This window comes from Carassius auratus, linkage group LG48F (genome assembly GCF_003368295.1).
Source record: "Carassius auratus strain Wakin linkage group LG48F, ASM336829v1, whole genome shotgun sequence".
Lineage (NCBI taxonomy): Eukaryota > Metazoa > Chordata > Actinopteri > Cypriniformes > Cyprinidae > Carassius > Carassius auratus.
In genome coordinates, this window is record NC_039300.1 from 638289 (window position 1) to 652241 (window position 13953).

The 13953-nt window shown below is 35.8% G+C and overlaps 1 protein-coding gene across 2 annotated transcripts in view; it reads right to left on the minus strand.

Annotated features, from left to right (window-relative positions):
* LOC113068632 (minor histocompatibility antigen H13-like) overlaps positions 1-13251 on the minus strand; it is a 40022-nt gene extending 26771 nt beyond the window's left edge. The window contains exons 1-5 of one of the 2 annotated variants that reach the window (XM_026241408.1): positions 12908-13251; positions 11704-11802; positions 7975-8057; positions 7778-7866; positions 7590-7675 (exon numbers count right to left, since the gene is read on the minus strand). In XM_026241408.1, coding sequence (XP_026097193.1) covers positions 7590-7675; positions 7778-7866; positions 7975-8057; positions 11704-11802; positions 12908-13099 — 549 coding nt within the window. In that variant the 5' untranslated portion in view covers positions 13100-13251. The remainder of the gene's footprint in view (positions 1-7589; positions 7676-7777; positions 7867-7974; positions 8058-11703; positions 11803-12907) is intronic. The other variant, XM_026241409.1, reaches the window with a different exon arrangement.
* Between the last annotated feature and the right edge of the window lie 702 nt (positions 13252-13953).

Genomic DNA, 13953 nt, shown 5'->3' on the forward strand with positions numbered 1-13953 from the left:
GTGACATATAGTCCGGAAAATACAGTATGCAAAGCAACATAACTTGACCAAACTTGATCAAAACTTAAGCATCCATGTATTACACTCCGAGTATTGTATTTATTCTGAAATCTGATTGAAGCTTTATAATTTGCAATATAAGCATATACCTTAATCTGCCTTTAGTTATTCACTAACTGAAAATGCTTAAACAATGATCTCTTTAACCACATGCATTTTGAAGCAGGTAATGATTAAAATGCTGGATAAATTAATTTATTCAACAACATATACATAACACTTTACTCCCATGGAAACTTAATTTTGAAGAGTCTGAAAAAGATGTTGCTCAATCATGGGCTGATTTCATAAATAGTCACTGTTAAGAAAGTGTTAAGACCAAATGGCAGTTAGCCTAGAGGCAATCATTAGGGATACACCGATGTCACCATTAATAGACATTAGCCACTAAAAGCAATTATCTGTGCTATTGGCAAACAGCTAATTGTTTTAAAACAACTGGTGATCAGGGCAGATTATTTCATGGGTAAAACTACTTGCGTGAAGAACTTGTGTTGAATATAGGGCTGTCCGTGTTAAAGCAATAATTCATTCCTTACACTTCATAAGTGCTTTGGGGTTTTTAGTGACCACAGAGTCAGGATCTCAATTTAATATCACATTAATGCAGCACCGTTAATGCATGTTAATGCTAACCCTATGAACCACCTGTAGTTTAAGACAGGATTGCCAGGTCCATGGTCTCCTTTCACAAAAAAATTTGTAATATCTCCAATCCAATTATCACAAAGAACCTTTGCTACTTCTGATAAGAAACAAAGTTGCAGCTTTCAAAGTCTTGTACATTTTATCACTAAATTCTAATAATAAATGCTGTTATGACACTCTTAAATGTGGCTTGACAGATTGCTGTAGCAGATTAAGTACAAGCGACACACAGAGCCCCAGACACTTCCACTTTAATACAAGTTACAGTGTAAAATAATCTTGAATGAACAGCATCTGTATCGGCAGATATCATTCTCAATAATCAGCATCTAGTAATCAGTCTTCGTTACAAAAAGGTGGATTAGTCTAATTACTGTAATTCATCAAATAAAAGCTGGTGCCTTTATTAACCTGAACTGCGAAAGTTAACAGGCTTTTATTTGAAGCAGGATTTTATTAGAGGCAGGCCTTTATTTCTAATTCCATCTGTTTGATAAGTAATTGTTTTAAACAACCCGTTTTAAATTAAAAGCGATAGTGTTCCAGTGGACAGAGATCATTAGCACAGAATCAGTTCAGAATCAATCACCAGAAGAATCAGTTTGGTTCAGACGGTCTGAGTGTCGGTCTGCTTCACGCAGCATCATCAGCTCCTTGGTTCTCGAATCTGACGCGTCCGACAGAAACTGTTCTCGGTTCAGAGTACTGGTGATCAGTGTTGTGGGTAACTCACAGTCACAAGCCTAAATTCGCTGTAACACAGTCCTCTTACATTTACTCTTCAAAGTAGTGATTAAAACGTAGCGTTAAATTTGAGGTAGAATTTTTGGCGGTCGACAGAAGCTTTTCACCAACGCGGTGTGCATTTTACCATTATGTTCTTTTCTTTTTCGTTGACAAATTGAAAATAATGTGCGTACTTCCATAAACCAAACGCTGTCCTCTCTGCTATCTTGCCGGGAGTTCGGGAAAAAAAAACACACACACACAGGGTCAGGCGCAGGGCACAGACGTATCACAGCCATTGACTTCACGATCACAGAGCTTCGGCTCCGCTGATACATCCGCAGGTTAGAGTACTCTAATTACTTTTTTCCTGAAATGTGTAACTTAACGCGTTAGTTTCATGCGTAAGTAATCAGTAACTTCGTTATTTTTTAAAAAAAGTAATCCGTTATTTTAACCCTTTCGAGTCGATTAACGCATATATGCGTTTTGAGTCATTTTCTCCTGATAACCCCGAAAAGAACTTAAAATTACACTCTCAGTTTTAATCGTACAGATAAGAGCAATGCATCAATCGAATCTGTAAAGGGTCTACTTTTTTTTTGGATACAGACATAATAACAAAAAACCTTTGTGCACTTATAAAATAAAGATAACAAACAAGGTGCGCTGTCTACAGTCTTTATCTCCGCTGATCGTCATGTACAAACATTTCATTAAAACGGACTGTAACTCCGTGAATACTCAACGAAGAGATATGAGAGAGATATCTATAGAAAGCCTGGAATGTCTACTTTTAAACTAAACAAGTGCTGCCGAAATTACTTTATTCTGAGTTAGAGTAATCCATATGAAAACAACGCGATGTCTGTTTTTCATAACTCCGCTCATTATATCTAATGTGACCACGCCCCCGCGCTGAACGCGCTATTCAGATTCAAACTGAAGCGCGCGGCTTGAATACGCCCACACAGAAGAAAAAGCAGCCAGACTGTTCTTCAAGTTTTTATTTTATTTTACTGTTTGCTTCGCGATGAGAGGACTAAGACATAATTCACCCCAAAAAGATGTGATGTGGTTGAGGATTTGAGAAATGGATTTCCTCAGAAAAAAGAATGAAGCTCTTTATTCAGCAGAGATCATAAACATGAGTAAGTCTCTTTTTATTTATTTGTACTAGTTTTCACATAAAGTGTAAACATTTTACTAGTCAGACTTTTTCCAAATACTTTTTCCAAACTATAATTCCTGACTAAATGTATAATCAAGTGAAACATTATGAAGTTTCAATAACAGTATGCAATACTATACCATTCAAAAGCTTGATGTAAATAATATAAATGTGACAAATAGAGATAACTCTAACAAATGTAAAAACAATGCAGTTCTTTCGATTTATTCCCCCTAAAAAAAAACTGAAAAATATTCTCAGCTCTTTTCAACATTAATAATAATAATAATGATGATGATAATAATAAATGGGATTAATTTGGTAGAAAATAAGATTGTTGAAAGGATTTCTGAAGGATTGTGTGACTGGAGTAAGGATGCCAAAAAATTTGTTTGAAAGTAAGCTTTGATTGTCCCTAATAAACTGTTTAACTGCTCCCCCAAGTGGATATTAAATTATGTTGTGGGATAATTAAATATATTCTTAATAAACTACAAACATAAAATTATATACTTTTATTTTGTTCACACATTCTTTCTTGTAAGTCCTCCCTCAGTGGCACAGTTGAATGGGAGGCTCATTTTGCAGCTCATTATGCAGGCCTGTGTCTTCTCAGGTGTAAATCACAATGATATTCATGATAGTTGACGCCTACTCACATATGACTTTTACCAACAAAAAGTGTTTTAGAAAATTTAAATCAATATATTGTTTTCTGTGAATGAGTAAACAAGATGATTTTCACATAATTTAGAAAGAAAAATTCTAGACTACAAGCTCCAGTTCTCAACTTTTTCGACAACCAATTTTATGAATGTGTTTTATTGCCTTATTCAAGTGACTTAACATTTTTAGTTTTTCACTAACCATGCATAACATTTTTTTTCTCAAAAATACAATCATGTACATACATGCATTTCACATATTATTATAGCCCAGTTTGTGCTGATTACAGTGAGATTAGACTTTACCCATTTAGATATTTATAAGAAACTGAAAAAAGCACAAATGTCAGGTTATGACAAAACTTCTCAAGGCCCCAAAAATACCCTTAGACTCCAGAGGGTTAAGGAAAGGAAAATCCCGACTGCAGCCTGCTTTTTGTCAGACAGTAGTCCTAGGTCTACTGTGCCACCTGCGGATGTATCAGCGGAGCCGAAGCTCTGTGATCGTGAAGTCAATGGCTGTGATACGTCTGTGCCCTGCGCCTGACCCTGTGTGTGTGTGTGTGTTTTTTTTTCCCGAACTCCCGGCAAGATAGCAGAGAGGACAGCGTTTGGTTTATGGAAGTACGCACATTATTTTCAATTTGTCAACGAAAAAGAAAAGAACATAATGGTAAAATGCACACTCTGCTTTGGTGAAAAGCTTCTGTCGACCGCCAAAAATTCTACCTCAAATTTAACGCTACGTTGTAATCACTACTTTGAAGAGTAAATGTAAGAGGACTGTGTTACAGCGAATTTAGGCTTGTGACTGTGAGTGACACTTTAATAATAATTAGTTCGGCTATTAAGCGATTTGTCATTTGCCTGTGTGGCAGTGAAGGATTTAATTTGGTTTGTTATCATTTTTGTTTGACAGGCAGCTGTTAATTTCTGTTAGATCATTGGCTGGCTGGTTGTTCATCATTTCTAAATGGATATAAATCTGCAAGCCTGTTTAAGGTTGTGTTTACAAGTAAGCATAATTGTACTTTGATAACTGCATTATTTAAGTTAAAGAAAAATCAGGAGTTATCTTGTGGTGCTTATAATATACAGTAGCCTAGGCTACCTGGGCCGGGTAGGTGCAAATTTTGATTAATAATATGTTCTGTGATAATAAATAAATAAAACGCAATGTGGAATAGCCGATTGCTGACTGTCTTTCCTGTTATTGTTATCCTGCAGTGTTAATTTAGTCGGATGACTGACGTTATTCATTGTCGGGAGTCACGACTTCTAGGTGCATTTAAAGGGGCCGGGGGCTGTGTCTGTCGTGTGTGAGCCGCTGCGAACTGCTTTTAATTTTTGGTAACGCATGAGTACTCTAAAGCGTTACTTTTATGAATAGGTAACGCTGTATCATAACTGATTACTTTTAATTGATGGTAACGTTGTAACCTAACTAACTACTTTCCAAAGTAACTATACCCAACACTGCTGGTGATCCGAAAACTGATGCAACAGGTTCTTGACTTGGCAGTGGGCATGTATGTTGACCACGCCCCCGGCCACTATAAGAGGCCCGGCGTTTATTTGACGAATTAAGGTAGTTTAGACTTTAAAAGGTTCTGAAAATGGTCTTGAAAATGAAAATAAATAAATAAATAAATTAAGGACAACCAACTTTTTTTAGATCTAAATAGTTTCAGCAATCTTTCACAGAAAATTTAATTCACGCACAACATAATTCAGGGAAATAATGCTGACTGTACGGACAAAAGACATCAAGCTTTATTTCAAAGATGCATGATAAACTCAAATTTAACATACTAACAGAGGCTTGTTTTGTAATATTTACATCGATTTAAAATACTAGGTACATGAATGTGTGTGTGTGTGTGTATATATATATATATATATATATATATATGATTTTTTCGAATATTCGACTAGTCAATTTAATGACCGATTATCAATTAGGTAGTGCAATTATTTTCTAAAGACGTGAAGCGTGAGCGAGCACGTCTTACCCCCAAAGCCCGGTTCGGTTGACTGTGATTGCTCTAGAAGACGCTGTTGGTTGGAAGCAGTGGACCAGAGCGCTTCAGTTTAATTAGCATGCAGTATGCATGCAGTGTGAGCACTAACACCGGAGAAGAGAACTACTGATACGTGCAGCAGGATTACGAGCGGCAATAGATTTATTAAGCATTATGTTGTGAGAGGATCTCCTTTGTCACCGCGTCTCAAACGACTCAAAATAACAAACCACTAGGTTAACGATGCACTCCACTGTGCTGAGCGAGAAGCTTCCCGTTTCTCACGTATTAGGTAGTGATTATAAGCTAGCTGCATTAAAATGATTTGTTAATTTTTGAAGGAATAAAATGTCAGGCTTTTGTCAATTTTAAGATAAAATACAAACAATAAATGTTTTACGCTCTTCAATCTTGTAGTGAGATATTCACCTCCTTTCAAGTGACATGTCAATCAATTATATTTTCCTGTTTAACATTTGCAGCACGAAAATAATAACGAATCAGATTGAGTGCATGTTGGAAAAAGAAAATGGACAATTTAATACAAACGAGTTTCTTGTGTAATAAATTTGTGTTTAAAAAAATCTTCAGTTAAGCCTATTGCTGTTTTTCATTTTAAACATGAAGAATGACAGGTGCCACATATTTTTTATATATATATTTTTTTTTTGCCAGAGTATACAGGTGTAATATATTCGATTTTACTTCATGAAATGTAGCATGATTTGACTGCCATAATTGTTACTTAATTCCTAAAATATTATGAGCCTAATCTTTTATTATTATTATTATTATTTTGAGAAGGATAAACTGACAGAAATGCTCAACTCACTGTCTGGAGCTGGCCGCTGGGTAGGCTATTTAAAAAACTTTGAATTTAAAAAATGTTTGAATCGTATTTCTGAATTAAATTAATAAAGAATCAAAACAAAATGACCACTTACTAGAACTGTGGACATGCTCATGGTTTAAACAAAAAAAATGAAATAAATACAGACATTAAAATTAATGTTCAAATTAGTGCCGTCATTGAGGCTGTTCACAATATGTTTTAGCGCGTAGCCTACTGTGTTTTATGATATTCTGTTTTAGCACGTAATGCGTTTTAAGCCTAATATTCATGTCTGAATTAATCTGTTCTGATCTTAATCTGTAAACTTTTTATTTTATTTTAAATGCTATGAATATTCATGCTCATTTTAAAAAAATAGAAACGTCCTAGGCTCCTACAGCCTTGTGAGCAGTTGATAATAGACGGCCTGTTATGTTAATAAGTGCTGTCATTCGGTTATGTTATATTAATTTGTTTCAGCAATCATACAACCATCAATTGGCTTGGGTTAGCATAGACTATTCTGTAATATATGTTAGTTATCATACAGATTGAAAGCCTGAATAGTGGGTGCATGCACGGAAGGGCGGCGATTTTTGACTACTAATCAAATAATATCCAGCGATTATAAATTATTACTTTTGCTTGAAATGCACATCCCATATATATATATATATATATATATATATATATATATATATATATATATATATATATATATATATATATATATATATATATATATATATATATATATCCATAATGTATGTCTAATATATACATGTATACAAACATATATATAGCAGCAATTAGCAGGGTTCCTGAATTTAAAGTCATTTAAGCACATATAGAAATTTTAAGTATTATTTATTAAGCCTGTAACCACTTAAATCTGTTATTAAAAATATAACTTGTGGCAAATTCAAAGTAAATGACAATAGACACATACTTTGAATATATTCACCTACAGTCCAATCTCCATAAAATTTGGAGATTTGGATATCCAAAGTCACTTTGGATAAATGTGTTTGTCCAATGTAAATGTGGAGATGGTTTAATTTCTAGCTGTGAGCATAGCATGGGCTTGCTTACTTAAAATAATAAGGGTAAAGGTAAATTTGTATGCATGCATATGCAAGCACATATAAACATGCAATTAGTGTGTTATTAGATATTAGTGAATGATGCCCAATGCTTTCGTGCATAAATTTCAAATATTTCTATATTTGTTCAACATATTACAATGAAACAAAATCATAAAGTTTGGTCAGTGTGACCAAGACAAAATATAGTTTAAGGGCAGTTACTTAACTTGAAACTACTGCCATTTACTGTATTTACACATGTACACACAGAATATGCATGTGCAAGACTAACAATCCATTTGGCCTATGTAAAACATCAGTGATCAGCAGAATTAAACAAAATTTTATTAAATTAAACTAATTAAGAAAGATCTACTCTACCTTTTTCAGGACATACCAGACCCCTACCACACTGCTGATTCCCAGGCATATCAGATCCTTGGTGTCAAACTCATAGTTGACAATCTCTGTAGGAAATAACAGGTAAGTTTAAGAGCATTTATACAGAACTTTGCCATCACAGACAGAATTTATTATTTTTATTTTGTAAATGTCTAAACACTTCTCACCCTCTTTGCTTTCTCCTGAGCCCTGGGTGAACAGCAGCTGGTACTGCTTATTTGGCCAGTTAGCAGGGAAAACTCTGCACATAAACGGACTGGGACAGCAAAACCAAAGTAGTTAATACCTAAATCATCTCATATTAAAAGCATTAAACAATTCCAAAAATCATAAAAGAATTTAGATGTTGTATGTATTTTCATACCTCATTGTGTGAGACAGCGCTAATATTCCAAGCACGAAGAAATACATGGATAGCAGCAAGTTAATGTATTCCTGCGAGAAAATCTACAAGGAAAAAAAACATTTTAATGAATGCTTTTAAGTCAAGTAGCAAAATATGCATATTTCAGTTAACCCCTTTCTAGGCACCTCCTTTTTTGGCATGGAGACAGAAATGACATACCCAAAATAAAAAGGTTTCTGCTCATGATTCTTTCTGACTAGATACATATTCAACATTTGTTCACAAAGCTGACACTTAAAAGTTTACTGTTCAGGAATCAGAATCACTCAGACTGTTATTATAATAGAGATATATGCTCAAACATAAAAACAAAAATAAAAATATTAAAAACATATTTTTAAAATGCATTTAAAAATGTGTTGATGTAAGATATGAGTTTAGAAATAGAGTGTAGCTAAAGCCACAAGTATTTCAAAACTTCATTAGAAATGTCATAATCTAATCTGTAAAACTGCGAATTTTATGAAATATTTTCTAAGGCCGTGTCATGTGTGTTTTTAGAGAAGGCTAATCAGATTGATTTATGGCACTTGTCATCTCTGTAAGATCTCACATGTAAACTCTTCTGTGTATTTTGTGTGTGTGTTGGCTTTGCAAAACTCCCCGATTCATTGTATTGTTCTCACCAAACGAGTCTTTCACACCTCCGCCGGGTATGACACATTATCCGCATTATTCTTTTGTTTTTATTCCACCTTTATTAGCCTTGATTGTGGTTTTTCAGGCTTTACAAAGCAACAAAGCAGCGATCTCATTTCAGTCTCTCTTTGCATTTAGCCCTTATTTATCAAAAGTCTTACTATAAAAATACAACAAAACATTTTATTACGACCTTAAGTGAATTATTGAGACAAAAATGCATTATGAAGAAGAAAAGCACCTGCTATTAGTAGCACTGGAGCTAACGTTAGCATCAAGCTACATCAGACAATTTATGAAATTATTAGTACACTTTTACTCAAAACTCACTTTAAACCCCGATCGAGTGTTTATAATAACTTCCTTTAGCGATCAGGGGTGGAATTTGGTTGTTTACTGTTGTAAAAATATGCTATTTGTAGCCTTTTTCATAGCTGCACAAGTTAGCATTTCCGATGTACATTTTTTTTTTATATTTTATAAAATGCCCCAGATCTCAAGAAAATCTCATACCAAGCTTTTCTATCGTAATCGCGGGTTTATTATTCGGATATTTCGTGTGTACAGAGGTGTTTCAGTGTTGTTGTGAGCAGATATGAACCAGGAAGTGTTCACGAACCATGTGACACGATCTGACGCTGTCCGGTTTTGGGACTGTCTTTTGATTGACAAGCCGAACGTCCAATCAGAGTCTGTCTGGGTCACAGCTCGAGTAAATGGAAGCAAACACACAGAGACGGCTCTGGCAGAGGCTATTTATCATCAGATCGCGTAAATCAGTGGAAAATGAATAGAAATTACGATTCTGTCTGAAGAAATATGAAGTAAACATCAGTAAATATATCCATATATCTCCGCAGATATGCATCTTTGGTCTATAAATCATCATTGATGCTGTTCAGTGAGTCTATGTGAACACAAATAAACCGCTGCTGACGTGACTGAATATGAGTGAGTGGTGAATTTCTATTCAAAATGTGGCATAATACGGATTTATTATTTTGCACTCCTGACATAAATCACTAAATATCTGTCACTGCAACAATGTTTTATCAAAATATTGGTCAAATATCGAAGCTAGAGTCTTTAAACTTTCAATTGATGCACAGTTTGTCCAGATCAAGTAAGAGAGTGATGTTTAACGTGCTGTGAAAGTGAAACAATAATAAACTGGGGCCGTCGGCGATGTTTGCACATAAAGGGGTTTAACAGAATCTAGCCAAAACTCATGTGTTGCATGTGAAACACATTAGGCTTTAATTAGTATACATTTATTGTGAAATGACTGCATTTCCGTGTCGATCCATGTTAATTTTTACAACGAACAATGCGTTGTCACTTTAATTCAGCGCGTGCAGCACAGCAAAAATAGACTCGGTACGTCAACGATCACTGCACTGTTGCAGACGCACTGCTCCTGGAACGCACTGACGGACCGCAACCGCGTGCAGTGTGAACGCTGGGATCCATTAACATGGGTGCATAAAAAACACACAACGCATACGCACTGCAGACGGAGTATGTGTGAAACGTGCATAAGACAGAAAGAATATGGTGTAGATAAAAAAGACAGTTTGTGACAGTTGTAATTTTTTATTTTTATTTTGGTGATATTATGCACAGCATAATTATTTTTAATTATTTGATTTTAATTAATTACATTTTGATTTTTAGGAGTGTGTGGAATCAACCTCGACTCTCTTGTGTGTTGGGGAAACAAGAATATCAACAGTATGCGCGGGATACTTTACTTCCTGAACAAGTGTGCACCCGAGTGAGTGCTGCTTGCACATTCTCGCGAACTGCGCCACAGTTCGGGAGCAACCAAACTCAGGTTCAGTACCCCAGTGCGCACCAGGGTCCGATGACAGCATTCACATTAGCGATTTTTCATGCGAACCATGCCCCGTTTCGAACTAAACTGCCAGTGTGAAAGTCCCCTGAATCAAAATTGTGATCTTTTAACGATTAATCGTGCAGCTCTACTATCAAGGAAAAAACAATTTAATTATTTTAATCACTCATCATTCAGCCTAAAGCAGGGGTGTCAAACTCAGTTCCTGGAGGGCCCTGCTCCAACACGCATACAATGCAGTTTACAAATAAGCCTGAAGGACTTCATTAGTTGGATCAGGTGTGTTTAATAAGGGTTGAATCTAAACTCTGCAGGGCTCCAGCCCTCCAGGAATTCAGATTGACAACCCTGGCCCAAAGTATTAATGGACTGCCTTTTTTAAAAATGTATACTGTTCTCTGAGAACCACTTTTGTCTCAAGATACATCATAATTTAGTAGTAATAGATTGTTTTCGGTCCTGTTTTTGATCCCCCTCATCTGAACGCTCCATTTTGGAAATGTGTGGGCCATTCTAGACTCTGAAGTAAACGGCCATTGCTACGAATGGCTAAATGGCATATTAAAATAAGTTTAAACGCCCCCATCATTACACATGAAGTGTGTCATTTTTCCCATGCTTGCATGCCTCACTTGTGCAATTGTTTTACATGAATTTGTTTTGTTCATATAACAGTGATTTGTTAAAACACTTGTTTCGTTTAGTTTAATTCTTAATTTAAAATTATAGTTATTTTTAAATTTAAATAATTATTTTCTATTTATTAAGTTTCTTAAACAGAAACATTTAAAATGGCAGAAATTAAAATTTTCCCCAACCCTACTTAAAGCAATGATTAACACTTTAAGGACCAATTAACTACCAGGCATATTACTAGCATGTTGCTGTTTAGTTGTACTTACAGAGCACATATTAATGCCTTCTGCATGACCATACTTTAGATTCCTTAATCCTACCCATACCTAAACTTAACTACCTTACTATTAAGTAGCAAATTAAGTTATGTTGTAGTCAAAAGTAAGAATTACATTGCATTTACTACAAACTAACGAGATACTGGTTGTATCATTTTCACGTTTTTGCTTTAACATTTGAATACCACACATTCAACCTAAACACAAAAATTAAGCAATTTGTAATAGTGTCACTATGACTGAAGGCACACACACACACACACACACACACAAAGTCACCTTGAAAAAGAGATATAGGCCAAAGAGAGTGCAGCTGGCAATGATGGGGAATCGAGCAGCATCTCTGCTTGTGATGGTCTCAGGCATATCTGAAGCACTCTGACAGAGAGAAACAGAAACACTGTTACAGTAATATACACACAGTCTACTTTGTGCTCCATACGCTTCTGTACCTTGACATAGGATAGGAAACATGTAAAATATTATTAGGAAACCAAGCTGTAATGATTAGTGAAAGTGACATACAGCCACAAACAGAATTTGTGCTCTGAATTTAATCCATCCAAAGTGCACACACACAGAGTAGTGAACACACACCCAAACCATGAACACACACCCGGAGCAGTGGGCATCATTTATGCTGCGGTGCCCGGGGAGCAGTTGGGGGTTCAGTGCCTTGTTCGAGGGCACCTCAGTCGTGGTAATGCGGTCCCGAGACTCAAACTCACAGGAGTCAAACTCTCTAACCACTATGCTTGATTTTGATTAAACACCCCTTTAGTTAAAATACAAATAAATGACTATATGCATGAAAGTATACTTAAGATATTGCTTATTTTAACTTATATTATTGGGTTATAGATAAACATGCTCTCTTTCATTTGTATTAGGGTTTAATACTTGGTAAAATTACAGCTCTGATGATGATGTATTATTTAGATGGTAGGTTTAATGCAGAGATGTAGTCATCAACAAATGTATTTTTTGTGGCACACGTCTGTGGAGTCGAAATACCCTTCTCACACGTCATACACACGTTCAAACATTTCTGCAACTCGCCTCACTTCTGACGTGTCTTTTAACAGGGTCATCTGATGCCTTCCATCATATACATATATACAAACAAAATATAGCACACAGCGAAATCATACGGTTTTGGAATTACATAATTACACTAGTAAGTAAATATTGACAAATGTCCAGTAAGCATACATACAACATCTCTGTAGATGCGATTATTAAAGTTAAATGATGTATTGGGTAACACATGGCACTATAACAAACCTGCAACTCTCAAACCAACTCAATTCTCGATGAACTGCAGCACGTCGGACTTCTCACTAATGCATGTTTGCAAATTGCGTCAGTTAATGTTGATCGTGTAGTTAGTTACTGATTGAACTATTAAAGCGGCTTTTAACGTAACGTTACATTATCTTCGCACATTCTTTCATGTGGACTGTATTTAATTAACTTAGGTTACCTTGCTCTTGGAGCAGCCCACGGACTTGAGTGCTCCGAAGAAGATGGGCAGCAGGGCCATGAGCAGCAGGCTCCCGTACGCCAGAGCTGTGCCCTCGGCACTGGACACGAACCGGCCAGCGGTCCCGTTAACGGCATCCGAGCCGTTACTGGATCCGTCTGGCACAGCTGCGTTTTGCTCCACATCAGCCATGTTTTCGCGCGTTTAATTACTGTGACCCTTAAATATAGATACTGAGAGTGTCAACTGAGCGTGCTTCTCATTGAGATGAGCTCAGATCTCTCTTAAGGCCACGTTTCCTAACTCTCCCCGGTGATGTCTTCTTCTTCTTCTTTGACGTTTTATGGCGGTTGGCAAACCAGCTTTAGGTGCATTTACCGCCACCTACTAGGATGGAGTGTGGAGCATTGACGGTAATGAAAACTAACTCAAAAAATAAAAAAGAAAGAAAGAAAATAACCTTAGTGTTAATTCTTTAAATCCTGTTTATTACCTCTGTATCTTTGAGATACTTCATTAATCTGTGAAGCATTTCTATATCCACATCTTTAGTTAACAATTTCTGAAGTGAGATTGTATTTATTTCTACATTAAGTGCTTCTGTGAGTTGTAATCTTTCATTATCATATCCTTTACATTTTATTAAAATATGTTCAACTGTTTCAGGAAGATCACATTTTACACAAAGTCCAGACTCATGTTACCTATTATAAATAAAGACTGGTTAAGTGCAGTGTGCATTATGCTATCTTCCTTTCTATTCCCACAAATTCTCCTCTCAAATTCAAACTGTTCTTTGAATATTGTATAAATGCCGTCCTTTATTCTCACCATCCAATTTAATTTGCCACATATCTTTTAATGCTTTTTTAATTAGCCCTTATATTTCTAATTTACTCATTGGACTTAAATTCTATGTCTGGACGTTTTAATATTGCGCAGTATCATCAGCTCCTCGGTTCTCGAATCAGACGCGTCTGACAGAAGCGGCTCTTGACTCATGAACGAGTCAATGTTTTGTTCGTTATCTGGCTCATCCCGGTGTT